The sequence below is a fragment of the Montipora foliosa genome, chromosome 4, assembly GCF_036669935.1.
Source record: "Montipora foliosa isolate CH-2021 chromosome 4, ASM3666993v2, whole genome shotgun sequence".
Classification (NCBI taxonomy): Eukaryota; Metazoa; Cnidaria; class Anthozoa; order Scleractinia; family Acroporidae; genus Montipora; species Montipora foliosa.
In genome coordinates, this window is record NC_090872.1 from 15,917,819 (window position 1) to 15,939,903 (window position 22,085).

The following is a 22,085-nucleotide window of genomic DNA, read 5'->3' on the forward strand; positions in this document are numbered from 1 at the left end:
AAGATGTCAAAACCCTTGCAGTCCTTTGGATGACTTACCTATCCTTTGGATAGTTTCTTTTTGGATACTAGATGGCTTGCAACCAATCTATAGATAACAATCTTGTAATTTACCGGGGGGGGCATACTGGTGTACGAACAAGATCTGTTCTCGCAGTGATGTACATAGAGCGAAAACAAACCAATTCTCGAGTTTCAACACACGTAAAATTAGATTATCGTATCCACCAATATTTGTTTGCCAAAGAATAAGAAGTGTACTGTGTCGGTTGTCCTTAAACTAATTCAGTTTTGGCGTATTTTGTAATTATCAATGCGCGTTTACCTGAACAAATGACTCCATCTCCTGTATACCCCAAGTGGCACGTACAGTAGAAAGATCCTTTGGTATTAGTACCATTATCATCTGCATCACAGTTTGTGAGCGTATTTGCGGTGATGAGGCGCCAGGTTTTTTGTCATCACACTCAGCAATATCTGGTAAAACGGAAATGAAAAAAAAAAAACATGTTTAGGACCAGGAATGATTTTTGTTTTTTTTTTCGCGATTCCGGTTTACTCACCAACACACGTGGCTCCATCCCCAGAGGAACCCGTAAAACAAGTCCAGTAGAACGACCCTTTGGTGTTGGTACAGTTTGCATCAGTGTGACAGTTATGTGTTCCAGTATTAAATTCATCAATATCTATTAGGGGAAAACGCATAATCAAACAGTAGCTTTAGCGCCTGGTTCTGGATGCTGTACACTGACCAAAAGTCCATCAATGTTTGAACTTAAAAGGCTTTTAACAACCGAATCCCTCGCCGACCTATGACGTTTGAGTCGAGACCTACCATCACATTGTTTTCCATTTCCAGAATAGCCCAACAGGCATTTGCAGTAGTAAGATCCATTTGTGTTTGTACACTTGGAGTCATCATGGCCGGAATGAGCTAAATGCTGATAGTCAGAGGGCAATCCTGGGCGATTACATTCGTCGATATCTAGGATAAGAGAGGGCGAGAGAGCCATTACTTGAAAAGAAGTGACAACAAGTGGTTTTTCTCTGTATCTATTTTAGCGTTTTTGGTCGGGGATAATTGAATATGTAACGTAACCCTGAAAGAGTGCGATTGCAACACTTCAAACCGAAGACAAAATTTTCAAAAGTTACCTGAGAATATAACCCCGTCTCCAGAGTAACCCGTATGGCACGTGCAGTTAGAACGATCCTTTGGTGTTTGAACAATTGGAATTGCCATGGCAGTTGTGAACAAGGTCACGATATTTCTCGGGAATGCGATCAGGAAAACATTCGTCAACATCTAAGGTAAAAAAAAACCAGTAAAATTAATTAAGTGCGTAACAGAAGAAGATGTTATTACTGAAATCATGCAAAATTAAGTTTTAAACAACCCTTAGACAATGCATACAACACATAGTATCCCATCTCCAGAGTATCCTTTTCTACAGGTGCAATAGAATGAGCCTTTGGTGTTAAAACAGTTGGCATCTGGGTGACAGTTGTGGGGAAATGTCCGTATTCCAGTGATAGGTAATCAGGAATACACTCATTTATGTCTGCAAGTAAAGAAAGGTTCAAGAAGTGACAACTCAAAGTCACCATACTCCAAATTGTTTGCCTGCGCTTTTACAGGCAGACTCAAAGCTCTACGTTTTTGCTTTCGGGTAGATTTATTCAATGTAATGGAATGGAGCATCATGTTGAGTAAAATGGAGAACGGTTGACACATACCCTCGCATGTCACTCCATCACCAGAGTAACCGGTTATGACAAGTGCAGTAGAACGATCCTTTCGTGTTGGTACAGTTCGCATCAGAATGACAATTGTCTTCTCCTGTAACACATTCCTCGATGTCTATAATGGAGAGAATTTCACTTCATCGCTGAGATTGAGAACCAAGTTCAAATGCAAAAGTATATTTTGTGAATTTCAATTGTTGTAAAATGCCCTAAACTAGTACAAGACCGAAACCTGACGCACCATATAGCAAAATTTTAAGTCTGCAATGCAAATGTAAATCTGCAAACAGAGAAACCCCTTTGTTGCAAGGGTGAGAATGGAAACATTGTTTATATCTAAGACTGTTTTACTTTGTGAAGATCTCAACCGCACTAGAAATTATCTGGCTTTTATAAAAGGAAAACTGACCATTCCTAATGACCTTTCGGTAAATACGTTCCTATCACAGTGAAAAGGAATACATTACGAAAGAAAATGGACAGACACCAATCTGCTTTAGCAAAGTAATACCAAAAATGTCAAAGATATTTTTAAAAATATTCCTCCACCTTACGAAAACTGTCAAAGCATGAACACACTGCACACTGACGCAAAAATGTCTAACTATATGGATCAGGAGATTCTTGGTTTAGTGGTGACAACTTATTGTATCTTTAAGGTACACTACTTAACATGGATTTTGACATGATATCTTAACTGTAAGTGCATATACAATTATTAAGTCAGTATAATGCAAGAGGAATACTCTAGAAATGAATGATACTAGTATCTTTCGCGATTCCCTGTTTTTCGATTTTACTAAATAGAGCGAAACCAACTGTATCTAACTTCTAAGGTCATTCCTTTTCAATGGTGGTAATCCTGCAATAGTTTCGTTGCGATTTTATAATGAGCATAAGAAACAAAATCCAGTTTCTCTTCTAGATCCAATCATTACCGAAAAAGCTTGTGACACAGGGTATTTAAATTTAAGTTTCTATTTGTTGGAATGATATTCGCACAAAGATGAAAAACGTAACGGTAGCAAAGAAGCGCCATAAAAGCTCAATAAACGATACTTGAACCTGTCATCAATGAGCGTTCTGTGGGGGAGCACACTGCTACATCAACCAATTGAGCTGGGAAATTTGCGAGTTCGAATATTATTCCTACACATAAATCTTTTACATTATAAATACTATGTATATCAAAACTACACGGCTTAGCTGGAAAAGGGCACAATACATACCTTTTTTTAATCTCCCAGCCCCTTACCACTAACCCGTAGTCCTCTTATTCAAATAAAATACAAAGGTGTGAACATTAAACGAAACCATATATAATGAAATGCGGACGCATACATAAGATGAGGCATGTAGTAATATAAATCGCTTTTTTGTTCGCTAGAGTCATGTGGAATCGTATGTGTCTTATAATATCAGCATCAATTACCCCACCACTAGCTGTCGTTGGCTCTTTTTTGGTCAAAGCCAAGCAGCAGTGTTTGTTAAATTATCTTAAACAGGACTTTAATAAGTAGGTGACTCGTCATTCTTCGTTACGTCCTTGGCTTTAATCGAAAAGATGATTTCAATAAACAATCACACTGAAAAGGGAAAGCAAAATGGGCCGCAAAGTACATCTACCAAACACGCCGCGTTTTAGGGACAGTGCGTAGGCTATTATGGAATCGCTTCCAAGAACTGAATATTTCCCCGTGACGTGCGCGGAGAATAGTCAGTCACATACAGAGATTTAACTCAACACGCACTGCACGAAGGGGTGACACATTTACTTGTGCAGTATCTCGGAAAAAAAGGGAAATAAACAGGCGAAACCAAGAGACTTTCTGTCGAAGAACGAGAATTCAAGAGTCAATTGTGGCGCAAGTGGTCAAATTGAAGGATTTGCCCAAAATTACAAGTAGTGGCCACGAAGCATAATAAAACCAATATTTTTAAGAACAAGAACCCAAGCAGTCACAATGGGCCACCTCTAATTTTAAGTAGGTAGGCCCTCAGCGCCAACCTTTCATTGGATTTTCTTTGCTTCCGCCATTGGGCACACGTTGGTAATAAGTAGAAACAGTTAAATGATACTGACGGAACTTCATCAACCCCACAAATTACTTCCTTGGGCACCTACCTACACAGTCTACTCCATCACCAGAATAACCATCTAGACATGTGCAGTAGAACGATCCTTTGGTGTTGGTACAGTTGGCATCAGCATGGCAGCTGTGGGCGAGCTGACCATATTCATTTGATGAATGATTCAGTAAACACTCATTCACATCTGCAAGGAACAATTTAAAGTCGAATTTATCTTGAACTTCTGAACATGATGTTCTTCTTCGTTTTGAAATGATATACCTTCACAAGTGACGCCATCACCAGAGTGTCCTACATGGCATGTACAGTAAAATGATCCTTTGGTGTTAGTACAATTGGCATCCGCATGGCATTTGTGAGCGTACTTGCTGTGATAAGGTGCCAGGTTTTTGTCATCACACTCAGGAATGTCTTCGGTAAAAAGAGAAATACCCAACGTTAAAAACACCCACCTACCTTACCGAAACGAGAACTTAAAAGATTTGGCCCATTTTTTCTGAAAAAGTAAGCGTGGCAATTATGAGATGCGCATTTGTCTATGTCTTATTACATCCAGCACTGACCTGATTAGGCTCCAAAAGTAACAAAATTCACTTACCATCACAATTTACTCCGTTTCCAGAGTACCCTGTCTGGCACGTACAGTAGAATGACCCTTTGGTGTTGGTGCAATTGGCATCTGCATGGCAATTATGAGTTTGGGAAGCGCATTCGTCTATGTCTGAATAAAAAGTGAAAATGTAAGCAAGAAACAACCATCAACGTTTTGGGCGTTTCAGTTTTTTTCCTAAACAGGAAAAGAAGAAAAAATAAACAAAGCAATAAGTAATGAAAATAACCAAGTGTACTGCCAGGCGACTCTGCAACTGCTGTTCTAAGATGGTTACCTGTGAAATGTTCTCTTGGGCCAAATATCTTACTCGACACGTCCAATTAAAATCAGCGAAAATAGCGGCATGGTCGAGCAGTTTGATTGTGAAGGAAATTACTCATCAATACTTAAGTCCTTTCCCCTTTACACAAATTTAAGGTTATTCAGCTTTTTATTGTTCACTGCGGCTTGTTAACAGCTTAACTAATGCTTACTTGTACAATTTCACAATTTCAAATTACAAATGAGTGGGTGTCGGAAGAATGAAAGAGAGGGAGAGGGAGCCCAGCGTCGACTTGGAACACGGGAACTGTTTTTCATGGGTATCGAGGACAAAACGACAGCAATGGCGACGATCTGTAGCACGATGTTTGAAAGCAAAACGGGTCGACCTAGGTGCTAAGTGCAATGATTCCAGTGATAGTTAAGTTTATTAATACTATGTGGTTAAGTGGGGAAAAAAAGAGCATATAATAACTTCAGTCTCATGACTTCACTGCTAAAACTCTTCATTAATTAAGACTGTTTATTTTATACCCAAAGCTTACCAACACACGTGACTCCATCTCCTGAGTATCCCGTATGGCACGTGCAATAGAAGGATCCTTCGGTATTGGTACAGTTGGCGTCAGCATGGCAATTGTGATTCCCAGATCCACACTTATCAATAACTGCAGTAGGCAAATATTAAAATACGGTTTAGTTCCTAAAGGTTGTATTGTTCTGGCTAAGCCAGCAGCACCTATTTGCCGTTTAATGTAGTTGCTAGCTATAAGAGTACAACTCCAGCAAGTGTCCTTCAGTTTGGAGTAATCAATCATTTGTTCGCAAAAAAAAAAAAAAAAAATTTGGGCAGTTCTCGATATATTTGAAATTTTGTGATACTACCGGCATAGAAATCGCTGTGCTGTTGTTAGAGAGGATTCTGACGATAAAACGGTATATTAACCCAACCCAAGGGTAAGGGCCTATGGATTCTTGATCAGCAACAAAGTATGTATTTGCTTCCACAGGTTTATTTACCAACACAGTTGATCCCATCTCCTGAGTAACCATGGCGACACGAGCAATGGAACGATCCTTTAGTATTGGTGCAGGTAGAATCAGCGTGGCAGTTATCGGTATCTTTAGCGCATTCGTCGATATCTAAAATAAAATAAGTTTTTGTCAAATACCTATAGAGAAGATGATTTATTTTTATCAAAAATAAAAAAAGTTTATAAATCTATGATAATTATTTCACTTTCTAATTTTCTCATAGTCTATTTTCCACCTGTTTTCGAAAAGGAAATACAGTCAATTCCGTATCATTCTCATTCATGTAAGTACGTAGTCCATTTCCAATTTCAATACGGCATCACGGCACTTAAATATGTTGGCGTTTTTATAAAGTGACTGAGGCTTGTGCGTACTGAACATCGATGTCTATTCTAAAGCAGGCATCTCTGTAAAACCACATAGCCTTACTTTCCAGGATGCAGCTTTACTGTCTTCAGAGTCCGTTATTTATTTATTTTTTTTCGTTGTTTACTTCCATTGTTTTCCGAGCCACTTTCAATGGCCGTTGACAAAGACGCATGATAACAATTGTAACCTCTTGAAATGAAGACAATTGTTCTGTTTCCTTTTTGTTGTAAATTTGTGATGATTGCATACCGTCGCAAATACTTCCATCTCCATTGAATCCTGTTTGGCATCTACAGTGGAATGACCCATCAGTGTTGGTACAGTTAGCATCAGAATGACAATTATGTACATTCGTGGCACATTCTTCAACGTCTGCAAATAAAGGGATGTGAACCTGAATGCAAGTTATTTCATTGACAGAACTATTTGTAAGATCGAAGCTGTACGAAATAGCGGATACCGTGATAAAGCACAGTAAGAAACTCCAGAGAGAAAAAGTACTGGTACCGGTCCGATTGTTATACACTCCGTTGCGTTTCAAAAGTTCGTTACTTTTTCTGTACCTCTCTTGCTGCTAAGGATTTTGGTCATTGGTCAGTTTAAAGGGACCTCGAAAAAAGGCATCACGGTCAACTCGCAACCACGATGGCTTCCAACCAATAGGTGAGATGCAATAATACGAAAATAAGAGGCAAAAGGTTTTTAAACGCCCTGTATTCATTTTGTGTTTCATTCTTCCTTGTCACTTTTAGGCCAAATTTCTGATTGAAGACGCTACAAAACACTATCTTAAGTGCGAACAACTCGGAAACAAGAGGAAAGTTTGCGAGAATCGGTTGTTAATAAGTTTGTCAACAAACGAGTGTCTGTGAGAGACGGGTTCACACTAAATGTTGCGAATTTTAACCCCACACCACAAACAGGTGGATTTTATCACTAAAAAATTATCACAAATGCCATATGTGATCGCGCATTTCATCACAGAGATTCTAGCTGTGTTGAAAGACTAGGGAACAAATGCGTTAAGTAAGCAGAGGGCGCTTCCATTAACTTGGAATGAACTTTTGCGGCTTGTTTTAAAATACCGCATGGATCAGGAGTTTTAACTCAGTGTAAAGTGCAAATAAAATTATGTAATGCTTTATCTTACCTTGACAAACGAAATCGTCAGAATATACAATGAAACAGCCCTTCGGTATTTGATTGACATAGCCTCATTATGACAGTTGCATTTCCAACTTCGTCTTCACGCTTTGTAAGTCTAAACAGGTAACATTCAATTTTCAAATCACATTATTATCATTTACAGTAAAAATTAAGAATCTTAATTAAGAAAATTAAACGAAACCGTGTATGCAAATCAGGAGAGCGTTACATCAGATATACAACCATTAATTAATTAATAAAACGCTTCCATTGTTTTACTTCAAAAATTATTAATGAGACAAACTGCGGGGACACCTTAAACATTCTCAGGTGAGAAATCCAGTTTGAAGAAAGTAGCAATTACCTATTATAACAACACATGAGCAAGTTAAATTCAGAGCGATATTTCAACCTGGAGCAATTGTGGCTGTGCAAAGAGCGTTGCTTACTACTGAACGTTGTTTTCATCTAGGCGTAGCTTTTAGGTTTCATTCATTGACAGCTTAACAGACCATACAGCTCATCTTTACTAGCGTGACTCCATATTTTGATTAGCCATGCTGGCACGTTCTGAAGAATGACGTTTTTGGCATTGGTACAATCGACACCTGTGTGATTGCTGATAAATTCGCCAAAAAACGAAGGAACTTTACACAAGTGTCTAGTGTTCTAGCGCTGGAACACAAATTGGGGAGAATCCACACTCATGGTTTGCAGATGGACGCCATGAGAGCCTATGCCAGTCTGCGGTAGGTGTCCCATAATTGTGTCCGATCCACTCTGTGGAGATGAAGGAGCCTTAAACGCACTTGAGTCAGGGTCACTGTAAATTTGAACTTGAGTAGCGTTCTCACGTAATTAGTAAGTGATGCGTACTGTCGAGCCCTTATGGCACAGCTTTAAGGCTTGGGGTTTTTATCCATTTTTCTCAAGGTGTTGTCCTTGTGGTTTGATTCTTTTTTGTGTGTTATAATATTAATGGGCTGGTTTCACCATTTACTATCTTAATAAAAGGTTTTTTTTGGTAACCTATCGGCACCAGTTTATAAGGCCCGTTTCAAACGTCGAACTTTACATGTGCCGAATCTAATACAAATGAGAAAAATCTTGTGTTTTCGCTCATTTGCATTAGATCCGGCACATGTAAAGTTCGACGTTTGAAAAGGGCCTTAGTCTCTAATCCAAATGACGACAGCATGTATAAGCTAAGCTAGGATTTTCGTGAGTGCCTATTGATTGATCGCACCATCTGCATTGACATATCCTTAGAACACTCAACCCAGAATATTGTGCGAAAATAGGGATACACTTATTCTTTGCATGCCCGGCACTGCTATGGAAGAAAAAAGTTTTATTTTGCATAGTTCGTATTTGCAGACCGTCTCGTTCCAACTGCTCCAACAATACACCGTTCTCCCTAAGTTTGCTGGCGCTTCGCCCTACGTAAACATACATACAGTACATACCTACATAACTGACCACTCCCCACACGGGCTTTTCAGGACCAATGAAACACAATCACGACAGAACAGAACAGAAAATTCAATAACAACTGTTGAGAATCCCAACTGGTCGGAGGCAAACCAGTTGGCTATTTGCAAGTGCAGCTGAGAAGTTGAATCAGGGACTACCAGAAACAAATTCAACCAGTGGTCAGAACGTGTCTTGAACCTTGAAGCCCGGCGGTATCATCGTTGTCGTCCTACAGGTCAAGAAGCGCAACGCCGAAAAAAGAATCTCCATATTATAATTACAGCTTTAGTCAATCAAATCCCGTCTCAATTGGATGCACTTGGACACTTTTTTGAAAAAGTCCGTTGTATAAGGATGCCTTTGTCAAACAGTAAATCAAACTACCGTACGTCTGTGTTAGCAATAGTTACGTCCTTACCTTTTATTTCTCTTCTTATTTAGTTGTGTGCTTTCTATTAATCCATAAGGCCCAAAGTTTAAAATATCTGTCAAGGAACTTGCAGAAAGAGGTATAGTGTCCAATGTTAGTTTCATTTTTTGACGAAACAATAGTTTAAAGCCAATTCCAACGACAATGTAACCTACCTTACAAAGCGAGGCTTGTCTTAAAATCCTGAAGAAATGAGTTAGTATCGCAAAACAACCTAAAGCCCTATATAGTAAACTGATTGGGGTGAAGTGCGAGTAACTCCTGATCCATATTTTGTTTGCTAAATAAGACATTGTGCACTTTTAGTCAATCGACGGTCGATGCTTTGCAGAGCTTTGGTCGCTATCAAAAGCCCGATTAGTAAGTGTACAGCAATGTTTTATTATAGCAAACACGAGTTCTTAATTTCATGCACGTTTAACCAGTGTTAAGTAATTAGATATTACGGCCTCTTACCGGAACAATAAATTCCATTGCCTGTGTATCCAGCATTACAGGTGCAGTAGTAGGACCCTTTGGTGTTGTTACAATATCCGTTTTCGTGACACATGTGAGTATTTAGAGAGCATTCATCCATATCTAAAAAGTTGATGAAAATAAAAATTTACTACATGCGAAAATATTATAAATGAAAGTATCCTGTGGGCCAACTCATGAGTGCAAATGATATGCTTTGGGATATTAAAAATTGATTGAGAGTTACCTTAATAATTTTCAGCCGGGAGAGAAGGTACGGTGTTTCTTTCTTAAAAAAATATTGGCTCCATGGAGTGACTATGGCCTCCACTAACCACCGCAGCTCCTTCATTGTCCTTCGCGCATTCACGAAAATATAATTGTTTTGAAGCGATTGTACATACCTGTGCATGTTATTCCATTGCCAGTGTATCCATCATGACACGTGCAGATGTAAGACCCTTTCGTGTTGTTGCACCTGGCGTCTACATGACATTTATCCGTTTCCAAAGCGCATTCGTCTACATCTGCAATAGTAATAAATTGAGATTAAGTGAAGCTATGATTTTCGCAGTTATAGACGCAATTTTAATAATTGCGTAGAGAAGCCTAAAAATTCAGGACTTCAACGGGGTTTGAACCCGTGAGCTCGCGATACCGGTGCGTTGCTCCCTAGGGGGAGTGGTCAATTAAGTGTGTATTGTATCATCCTTGCCATTTTCTGTATTTGCTATTTTGTTCAAACCTTCCTTCAGTGTTTTAAGTAGTTGTTTTTGTTATTATTTGGTTGCTAGTTCCTAGTTGCAGGATATGGTTACATTTCCTGTCACAGCCCCTTTAACGGGGTTTTCGACAGTTCTGTAAGGTAGCGGACACATTTTTGAAAGCATAGGACATGCAATTTTTGGCCCCGCAAGGCGCCTTGCGAACTATCTAGGGGGGTTTGGCAATTTTTAAATATAACACGCAAAAAGGCTGTTTCCAGTGTTTCCTGAACCCAAGAATCAGTTTCCCAGGCAAGGGTGAAGTTCACTCAAATTCTCTTTAAAAAGTAAGTTTAAAAAGAATTATAATAATAAAAATAAAACCCCTCAAATATTGGCATCAAACTACCGTACATGGAATGGGAAACCACCAGACGAAACGTCCGGTCTCAGAGTTTCACAATTCTTGATGACATTTGCTCCCAATCTATTACCTGAACAAAGCGTGCCATTTCCACTAAATCCTGGTCTACACCCGCACAGGAAAGAGCCGTCCGTGTTAATACAATTGCCGTTTTCATGGCAGTTATGAGTGTTAACCTCACATTCGTCAATATCTGAATAACACGAAAAAAATACTTATGAAAACAAGGTAAATTGTGGTACCGATAAAGTAGTTGACCAAGGGAAAGTGGGCGACAGTCTAGGGCCCTTTCTCTTTCAAAGGGACCCTTACGCGACTTGAACGACCGTGGACGCAAGCCTTGTCCTAATTTCATCATTCCAATAAAACAAATTATAAACAAAATTCACAATAACCGTAAGCGAAAATGATCATCGCAGTTCAGAGAAACTAATCAGTTGCAAAGTAAACTTAAAAAAGTAGGCTTGAACGAGACTCGAACCCATGAATGTAGCTGCATTCCTCTACAGTGATCATAGTTATCAAGCCATCTGGGAGCTGGTAAGTTGCCAACTTCTCACTAGAGAATCTTAGCATCGGCAACGAGTGCGAGTACGAGAACAAGTACACCTTGTACTCGTTCTCGAAGTTTTTAGGTAAGCGTATAGTACGGGTTTCTAGTCTGCAGAAAAACTCACAAATTCTTTTCGGATGGCAAATTATCAGCATTAAAACTGTTTTTCAGGCTTGGACCTTCCCCCCTCTTCCCCCCCCCCCCCCCCCCCTCCCTTTCCCACAATTATTTATCCAACACTTGAGAATTGTCAGTATATTACTATTGCAGCTTTAAACTAAATAGAACGCAATTTCCTTTTGACAAACTCGTCGAGTACTTGCCGCTACGACTTTTCGATGCAACTGAGTCGTCGCAGACCATCTTGCCGGAACGAGTTGAGCACACCGGGCTGCGCAATACGGATGTGCAATAATAAAAATCCCAGAACTCGTACTCGACATCGCACTCGTTGTCGATGCTAACACATTAGCGACCTTTAAATCGGAGGTCGAGGACGACTACGAGTACAAGTTTTCCATTCTGATCATGCGCATAAGGTTTGGAGGCCGACATTTTTCGAAGTGCGCGTGCTCAGAACGGAAAACTCGTACTCGAAGTCGCACTCGTCCGCCGATCTAAAGGCCTCCACTGTATCCCGTATGAGGTAAATAAACTATTTCAACTGCGATAATCATCCTCATTTTACCACCAAAAGTCACAACATAATTCAAATTCGACATATACCACCCGCGCTCAAGACTCTCCAAGATATGCCAGCTAATGTTTCACTACTAAAGTATTTTACCTTTAAATGCCGAAAACTTCGATAATTTTACCAGACAGTATTCCATGGAGGTTTTTACAAAACACTGACTTTTTCCCCATACTAAGAGAACAAAACAACGAACTTATTCTGCTCGGCAATTCCCCAATCGGTATGCTTAGACAAAAAGTATGGATATAATAATTGATAATACCTGTGCAATTTTTCCCATCTCCAGTATACACCGACACACAAGTGCAGACAAATGATCCATGGGTATTGCTACAGCTGGCGTTTTGATGACAGTTGTGCTTGTATGCCATCTTAGTTGTCGTACATTCATCAATGTCTGGAATGTTTCAAACGTTCATGATCAATTGCTTTATTTTCAAGAAATTTTGGTCAACATCCAACGACGATTCAATGATGCTAACAATTAATATTGAATGGATCTTTAAAGGTCTGAAGTTATCATGAATGCAGATAGTAGAATGCATTTACTAAGCGAACACTTACCCAGTCAACTGAGGGTGTCTATTTTTTTTTTGTCAAACAGACTTAGATTATGTTACACTGATCTTTAAAGGTATTCAGACCAGGGCAATGCCTTTGAAAACAGAATACTGATGAACATGTTAACTTCTACAAAAAAATCGTATTAGGTCTAAGCGGTTTAGAGAGAGAGCGAAAATATAGCTTCTCCACGCTATGATTGTGTTAGACTTAGCTCTAGTTCTCTTCGTATCGACTACTAAAACAAAAACAAGATTGGACTTTGTGTGGAAGGACCGGGGGGGGGGGGGGGGGGGGGCACCCGACGATATTACTGGATAGTTGTGACACAGCCTCAACAACATGAAATGATTTTAATCAGGCCAAGGTGTTTTTGTCAGATGACATTCTGGTAGCAGTCGCTTAAGCTCCCAATTGCCTTTGGTAATCTGATGAAGAGCAAAACTGGTGTGAAAAATCTGTAGAGTAAATCCGCAATACACAGGCCTGTAAAACCTTATTGACTGTTAATAACAATTTAGCTGCTAGTCCTTAAAAGTACCGCGCCCTGGTAATTTGCGGTTATAAACTCCTACAGAAACACTAAGTAAACTAAAACTCTTCAGGGCACCTAGAGTCCATGCGCATGCATGCTCTGGATTCAAATCCTCTTCTCATCACCAACTGTTTACGGTGAATCCGGATTAAGAACAATCTCGCTTTACAATTAGGCATGTGGTTGAGCCATTTAAATCGGGTTTCTTATTCGGGGCTACTGAAATTTCAAGATGAAAAACATGCCGGCATGGAGCATAGCGACCAAAATCGACCTCAGTGAACGGTTTCCAACAGTTTTAATAGATAAGAATACCGCTAATGTTTTTCCAGTTTTAAAGTAAAGTGCAATAGTTTTTGTGTTTTATCACGTATGGAACTATGCACAAATGAGCAACTACATCGTGCCCGCGTGAAATGTCAAAATCCTGTGCTAACTTAAAAGAAGAAGAAGAAAGATACAAGTCCTCACCAGTGCAATTTGTACCATCCCCTAAAAACCCTGGTTTGCATCCACACAAGAAGTGAGTTTTTGTGTTGTAACAAATGCCATCTTCATGACAGTCATTGTTTTGGCTCGAGGCACATTCATCAAAATCTATTGAACAAACAGACAAGGAAAGAGTAAAGAACAGCTATCAAGTTCAGCCCTAAATTCCATAGCCATAGAAGTTGATTGAAAACGAATTCCGGCAACATGAAGGTGACACAAACTGAGACCATTTAGAATAAGGCACTTCTTTACAGCTAGACAAAATCGTTTGGACGATGTAACATTTGGCAAATTATTCAACAAGGTAAATGATAATAGGGCCGTTTATACGAGAGAAAATAAGCCGCGGATTATTCTGGCCGTGGCTTACATAATACGCAAAAGGAACTATTTATACGAGTGTAAACTCCCAGGCCAGGATAAGCCGCGGCTTGAGAAAGCCGTGAACGTAGATTTTGTACCATTTATACGGGGTGTTTGCGTCTTATGTAAGCCGCGGCCAGAGTAAGCCGCGGCTTATTTTCTCTCGTATAAACGGCCCTAATGTGAATAAACTGAAAAGGAAAGGTCAAAAGAACCTTTGAAAGCCAAAAAACGCACAAGGTTTCAAGAGAGCGTGCCGTCTCTTACTTTTTTTTATTTTTTGTTTTATTAGCTTCGCCAAATAAACAAACAAAACAATTACGTATACAGAAGAACATTGGCAGGGACACTGCAACAGCTGTGGCCAATTACAGCGGGCCCGGATGGGAAGCCAAACCACGCTTTTCATCATATATATCTCGTCTAACGGATTGTAACGCCGATTCAACCTGAAGAAGGCTGTGTTATACACGGTCGAAATATAGGCGGTTTATTGTTACGACAACAACATAACATATCGTTGTTCCAAATAGCATCTTCATGCTGCAGAGTTGCTCATTCGAATCGTAGTCGAGCCATCTTTCGAAAGCTTTTTTGTCACGCATAAGAGCATGCAGTGCGACACGGTCAGTATCGTGAAAAGGGTCGCACCAATCTCCTCAACAAAGCATTTATCTCCCTGAAATGAGTTCAACGCAAGATTTTATCATAAGAAACGAGACTTTCAAAATTGGGCAGTTGACCAATGTGCGCTGTTCGGGAGATGACATTGACCTTTCCTCTTATAGGTTACTTGACTGTTAAAATTCATGATTAACTAAAGGAACTTAATTAGTCTGTGATATTGCATTAAATGCAATTTAATTCAAATGATAAGATAAGCAATTAACTACCTCGATACCACGTGCAATTTTGTCCATTTCCAGTGTAACTGAATCTGCACGTACATTGGTATGACCCTTCGCTGTTGGCGCAAGTTGCATTTGAATGACAACTATCAGGTAGCGTACATTCATTCCGATCTGGGACAGCAAAAGAGAATAACATACCATAACTATCGCGGAAATATTGACGCAAAAAGTTAACTACGGGTAACAACTGCTTTTGTTGCTTACGGTGTTCACTAAGTAATAGGCTAATCATTGACACTGAACTGGAGACAGAGTTCGCTTGTCCATTCAACTGTTCAAAGAGGTCACAATACGGACCTAACCAAATTCAGAAACCCATAAGGGTTGAAACGTGTAACGACCCCTTGTGTGCTGGGAAACAAGCTTCTGAATATTCAATTTGCTAAGTACCATATTTGGAAAAACAAGAGGGAGGGGTTTCCAAATATGGTACTTATCACTGAAACATTCAACCAATTCAGTTCGCAATGAATATTTGGAAGCTGTGAACGCGCGTTACACGTTTCAACCCTTATGGGTTCCTGCCAAATTGTTATATGTGTATTGTATTATGCGACTTCATTTATGTATATTATGCATTTATATATATTATTGTATTATGTAACTTGTATTATGCCTGAAGATTGCCAACCGGCGTGAAACTCGGCGTAGCGACAGCTTATCTTTGCCTTATTTCTTTAATTTGTTTTCGCTCTACTTATAATGGTATTGAGCGCCCGGTATATATATACCGTCCTCTGAAACACGTCGCTGATTATATATATATATACATATATTTTTTTTTTGTATTAACAAGGCTGGAAATCCAACGATGTAGTCCCAAGCTAGTAGGATCCGAAGGATACACAACGCTTTGCTAGAAATATTAAGTGATTTGAGTGCACAAATAGCGACAACGAACTACAAGCAGATCCATTGAATGAAAAACATATTGCCGTGAGTGGGAATCGAACCCGGCAATATGTTTTTCATTCAATGGAAACATGGATCTAGAGTCCTACGTTGTTTTCGTCGTATTTCTCGCTGAAGTTCTTCAGGAGGAAAAGACCGATAAACTCACAAACGTCCGCTCCGTCGAAGCTGCCCATAGTTACGTGGAACATGTCGCCACGAGAATAAGTTTTACTTAGCAAATTTCACAAGCCGCCAACAATAGCTCTATAGAATCTTTATTTCACACGTAATCAGATCATCACACTAGTGAATTAATTAGCTGCTTATCTAATTTGTATATAAGAAGGTATGTTCTTAGTTGAATAAAGTTGTTTGACGAGCGCTTAGGCGCGAAACTCAGAGTCACAGAGAATCGATACGTCCTCTTTAATCCTTCAACTTATGTATATGTTCCTGAATGATAAAACGCCGGGGAGCCCCGCGGCTAACAAATCACCTCTCTGATTGCTCTGTTTCCAGCAGGGTTGTCGTAGTGGTTAGCACACCTGACATGTAATCCAGGGAACGCGGGTTTGATTCCCACTCACGGCATATGTGTTTTTCATTCAAAATGGATCAGTCAGTATTTCGTACTGGCTCGTGACTACATCGTTGGATTTCCAGTTCTTCATTCTAAAATGATATACTTAATTACTTAGTTGTGCTGATTTCCGTTCCCAAATTAACCTTGTCTGTTTGTATTTCTCAGAAATGCCTAGTGAATCGCCATCCAAACGGGAATAGGCTGGTGATCCTAAGTAATTAACCCTCCCTACTCTACTGTACTTAGTTAATTTCCTGGGGGATTTGGCCGTGCATCACCGATCGACCGGGGAGTAGTGACGTGATCCTGATTGCAGAGAATGTGTGAAATTGTCTCCTCGGACCTGACCATTTAAACGCCACAATGTGGTTGGTTCAGTGGCCGAGTGGTTAAGGCATCCGACCGGTGATCTGGAGACCCAGGTTCGATTCCTGGCTAAGTCACATTTTCACTTAATTACTAAGTTGTGCTGATTTCTGTTCCCAAATTAACCTTGTATATAATATAATATAATATAATATATCAGCGACATGTTTCAGAGGACGGTTATGATAGTTTCATTCCTAGTTCCTATGTATGACAATGATCGACGCACAACCCCAAAGTATACTAACTGACAATTTTTCTTGCTTCTCTCTCGCATTCTACCTTGTGCTTCGTAGGTCATATGAAATCCTGCAAATTCATTGTCTGTATCCGTCTTAAAATAAATCCTCATTGGACCTTTACTTGTTATGGTAGGAGGCAGCACATCAGCGCACACGTGTATCACTTCCGGTGACGTATCAGTGTTTCCTTCTCGTACTGAGACCCAGTCGTAAGAGCAATCCTCTTTCTTTTCTAATTCAAACTTATGGAAAGTCAGCGTGATATCATATCCGAGACCCAAATCAATCAGCCACACACACTGTATACTGCTTGGATAGTCATTCGGGTGATTTGGAGACATAATTGTTCCTGAGACAGCAGTAAGGTTTACTTGACAGACACCTTAATACAAACATAATTCGAAATATAAATTTAGGTGCTCTCTGGAAAGCAAACTTTAATATATCACACCAATCTCGTTTAGTATCACCCAAATATTAACTATCCGATCCAATCTCGTCCCGTTTTAGCTATGTATGCTTGCTGTTTCACAATATTTTAGTTAGTTACTGGAGTGTTGTGTTCCATCTAATAGCCAATGTGTATCGGAATTGTCTCAAACTGTGCAACATTGCTCTTAACCTTAATTAATTAAGGGTAATGGCTGGGAAACACACATACCACTATGTCTTGCAACGAACCCACGATTACTGATTTCATTGTCTGTGTGCATATGAAGAAGTAAAAAGTTACTGTTGGAACGAAACACTCTTCCGTCAACAGGAAGGGAAAAGCCACATAGCTTAGCGATGCGGTTTGTGCTCCCATATGAGCCGTCCAATATTTCAACGTAGTCATTGGGGCAGTTGCCATTTTTCTCCGCCTGTAATTGAACAGAGAGCACAAAGACAAATTGTTAAAGGTCGAAATTACCAACGCTGATTGGCTTGGAAAGACTACTTGTTGTCTGTGTGACAAAAACTATTTGTTCATGATTGGCTAACTGTGTATGCAGTTTTCGAGTACATTTAGAACCCCATAGCCTGACCGATTAAAGCCCTTTGGTTTCCAGCTCACTTGACATGATTCGACAAACATATGAAGAACTGAATGGAAGTTATGATCCTCGCAGTTATGAACGCAGTTTTAGCAATTGCTATATCATTTCGTTCATTGATTCATTCATCACTGGAACATTTGAATCCACGAATGATCAGCTCCTAACGTCAGTGGCTTTACAGCTCAGTTGGTTATTGTGTCGCACCGGTATCACGAGGACACGGGTTCAAGCCTCGTTGAAGTCTGAATTTTCCAGGATTTTTTACGCAATTGCTAAAATTGCGTTCATAATTGCGAGGATCATAACTTCACTTCATTTCATATCTACAGTTCAATATATGTTTCATTTCATATATAATTTCCTTCAAATGAATAACTATGCATATACCAGGAAAAGCGTGCATATAATAAAGAGAAGAAGGATGAGTTTAGTGATTCGATGGATACTGAAATAATCATTTCTAGTATATACTTAAACAGTGGATAGCGTTAAAGGCACGCCCTGATTTGCTACTCAACTCCGAATATCCTTTGCTGTTAACCTCTGAACACCTCCCGTGGGATTTGCACCTGGAAAATTGTAATCGTTGCGGGAGTAAATGAGCCAAAATCACGTTTCTGTGCTATATTATCCCACTGTCTTAGTATATACTACAACAACTATTCAACTCAGTGTTGGTGGCTAGTGGTCACCGTGAAGCGGCGAGGTAAATATCTACCACTAGCCACCTCAACATCGGTGAATAGTTCTTAACTATTCCCCCATATATTAGTCCAACGCAAAACTAAAACTGAAGCTCATCTAAACATAAATTAAAGTTAGAAAGCAGACAAAGAATTTCTACCGAGTCATCAGTAAAGCTGGTCATCTGAAAGAGAAAAAAAATATTTCATTATTATAATTCGAGCTAGAGTCACAGCAAATAAATGTTAATTGAAGTTGAGGACTTTGAAAATAGAATTATTTCATTTCCTACCGAGAAATCTTGAAAGTTGATCTCAACCAAATTTCCCTCGGCAACTTGAAGCAACCAATAACAGTCCAAATTTGACTGATATGCTGGGTAGTCGGGAGAGTAAATATCACCCATCCAGCTTGTGATATTTTCATTCTGACAGGGTTGCGCATCTACACATGCGAGCAAAACAGAGTATGCAATAATTAGAAAATACAAAGTTTGCTATTGGTTAATGACTAGCCCATGGGGGATTGTTGAGAGCGAATCCAGGTACTCGTGGGAGGTGCGGTGGCCTAACGATTAGCGCGCTGGACTCCGGATCGAGCGGTCTGGGTTCGAGTTCTGGCCGGGTCATTGTGTTGTGTTCTCAGTAACCGGAGATAAGCGCTGGCCTGAGGGCCCACCACTAAGGCTCGAAGCAATTTACCTTTACCTTTACCTTAATCTGGGTACTCAGTGAATCAAGTCGGCAAACTTTCTTGGAAATATAAATTGTACCAAACTGTTAAGAAACGTGGTGTAAATTGCTGGCAATCTGCGATCGATTTTTACTTACCTCAGACGCTCTCGTCCATACACCTTATTCCAAAATGGCCGCCATTTAAATATTCTTTTGTTTTTATTCAAAATAGCCCTTGATGCCTCGTTCTTAAGTTTAAAACTCAAAAGAATATTTTATCTTGAACGAGGCAACAAGGACCAATTTGTATCCGCATAAATCAGCTGCCATTTTGGAATAAGGTGTATGGCATTTTTCTTTATATCTTGTCCGAAAATACACTCGCGCTCACTCCGATTATTTTGCAAATTTGCTGTTATACTTTCAAACGTGAATAAGATCAATCAACCGATCATTGTTGGTCAAATTTACTGGTAAACTTGAATGAATGACTGAAATAACAATCGGAGTCTTTTTTCTCACATAATGTTTTGAGATTCTGACGCTCTCGTGCACAGAATCAAATCATAAATTATATAATAGTTCTTTATTTACCCTCGGATTTTTAGAGTAGCTTGGTGTAGCTAATATCTCCGAGCATTTACCCTCCCAACCATGATACACCACAGAAGACAGACCACAACACCGGGAACTACATGCCGTACTCTTTGCGACAAGTGTGCGGGTTCTTTTACGTCCCACAGGATTATAAACATTGAAGGGTTGTGAGACGGGACCTTAGCGTGAAAGCCCGGTGCTCAACCAACTGAACCACCGGTGCGCGGTTCAGAAGAGATTCACCGGCACCAAATGATGCCCGTGATAGAGTAAAACAATCCTTTTCAATGTTATAAATGTGAAAATCCTTTACCAGCTGCTATCGAGAAGAGAAAACACAAGGTCCACAGGTTTAGGCCCACCAGCATATCAGTGAATGCCGAAAAATCTCTGGGAAAAATAAAAGAGTTTCAAAATAACTTTCGGTGACAATTATTGTAAGCGTTTGAGTCAAATTCTAATATATTCATATATCATATAAACACCAATGAAATACCAAGTTAGCTTTCGAGCGAAAACATGATATCTTCACACGTGAAAAAAACATGTTATCTTCACACGTGAAAAGATCACTGTTGCTATGGTTACATATAAAAATCGCGCCTTTCGATTCCTTTTTTTGAAATGATTTAGTATTTCATTGGTGTTTATATAATAAACAGAATATTAGATGGCCGCTTGGAGATACGAAATTTCTCTTCTCGTGTTGAAAAATATTTCACTCGTTCGCTGCCCTCACTCTTGAAATATTCTTCAACACTCGAAGAGAAATTTCGTATCTCCGCGCGGCCATGTAATATCCTCTATATATTTAGGTGAACACTTTTCTTTCGTCCCTATAACATATATAATTTTTCACCATAATTCACACCAGAAAAAATTTCACAGGGAAAATATATCTGAATTTGAGTGCCATATTTCACTGACATACTCCAAGTTTTCCTGTTTTAGTTTTTATATGAGTTGACTGTCGAATAATACACAAATTCTTTGTATTTGAAAGTTGGACAAATCGGAAAAAGAAAACCTTCCGTTTCTTACCTTACTTATAATAATACGGAGTACTACCGCCTGGCGGCTTAGTTCACTGACCTAGGTAATCGAATTGCAAGTTTGTGGGCAAACGGTTTTGAAAGTGATGTAATTTTCATTATCCTTTCGAAAACGTGGAAAATGTATGGTACGTTTTTTTTGTACAATACTTGATCCTAAGACTACTTACAAAGATAATGTAACCTAAGAAAGTTTAAATTTTCGAAGTCGTGTGCAACATTTGCTTTTAATTTATCATTTTCGTCAAACAATAATACTCCTCAATAAAATTTAGTGAGCTCTTTCTTTGAAAGCAAGCTGAAAATGCTACAATAGCCCATAGCCCAAGTTTTTGTACTTGACTGGTGAACACTAGTATCAAGGAAACGTAATGTAAATAAGAGTATATAAAAGAATTAAGGGAAATAAGAATACCTGTTAGGCGTGCCGTCTTCAACTCATAATTCTTAATTCCAGGAAGAATCTGTGGAGTCAATGAAAGAGTTCCTCGGGTTTCAAAGCTCTTTATATAAAGGTGCAACGTCACTCGAAACAGATGTCTTTTCTGTTTTTCATGGTCAACCAATCGTAAAGAAATGGCAGTTAGGAAATGAAGGTTGGCAAAGATTGCATCTTAAATTGTTTTTCATTAAAATAGGAAGTTATTTATTCCTCTTAATATAGTATGCAAACTCAACAGCTCTATTGGCTAATTGCAATTTTTTTGTTCAATAATTAACGGATTTACTGTGTTACACTGAAGATACGCAACAGGACAAAACAAGGATGTATAGAATATGTACAGAAACGTAGCTAATTAAAATAAACTAAATAATTAAATTGTTTTCAGTACAAAGACTATAGTGGAAATAAAGATGACACATTCGGGATTTGAAACTATTCAGTAAAAAGGAAAAACACCTAAAGTACCAACGGTACCTAAATTCAACCTCTTTTTTCATTCACATCCTTAATAAGGCCCGGGCAAACGGCTTCACATTTGCTTCAACATCCGTTCGTATTTGTTAAAAAGCGATGTTGAAGAGGTTTGCCTCCCCCTTTCAACTGTGTTGAAACATGTTGAATCGAATTTGAAACTTTGCTTCAACAACAA

General features: G+C 39.2%; 1 protein-coding gene across 1 annotated transcript in view; it reads right to left on the minus strand.

Moving 5' to 3' along the window:
* LOC138000037 (transmembrane cell adhesion receptor mua-3-like) overlaps positions 1-21,657 on the minus strand; it is a 97,391-nt gene extending 75,734 nt beyond the window's left edge. Inside the window, exons 1-16 of the mRNA XM_068846167.1 lie at positions 21,407-21,657; positions 20,253-20,329; positions 18,961-19,112; positions 18,829-18,852; positions 17,606-17,807; positions 16,985-17,326; positions 14,842-14,970; positions 13,565-13,690; positions 12,260-12,394; positions 10,818-10,940; positions 10,024-10,146; positions 9,620-9,742; positions 6,364-6,486; positions 5,731-5,853; positions 5,256-5,378; positions 4,435-4,557 (exon numbers count right to left, since the gene is read on the minus strand). Coding sequence (XP_068702268.1) covers positions 4,435-4,557; positions 5,256-5,378; positions 5,731-5,853; positions 6,364-6,486; positions 9,620-9,742; positions 10,024-10,146; positions 10,818-10,940; positions 12,260-12,394; positions 13,565-13,690; positions 14,842-14,970; positions 16,985-17,326; positions 17,606-17,807; positions 18,829-18,852; positions 18,961-19,112; positions 20,253-20,307 — 2,026 coding nt within the window. The 5' untranslated portion in view covers positions 20,308-20,329; positions 21,407-21,657. The remainder of the gene's footprint in view (positions 1-4,434; positions 4,558-5,255; positions 5,379-5,730; positions 5,854-6,363; positions 6,487-9,619; positions 9,743-10,023; positions 10,147-10,817; positions 10,941-12,259; positions 12,395-13,564; positions 13,691-14,841; positions 14,971-16,984; positions 17,327-17,605; positions 17,808-18,828; positions 18,853-18,960; positions 19,113-20,252; positions 20,330-21,406) is intronic.
* Positions 21,658-22,085: the final 428 nt, after the last annotated feature.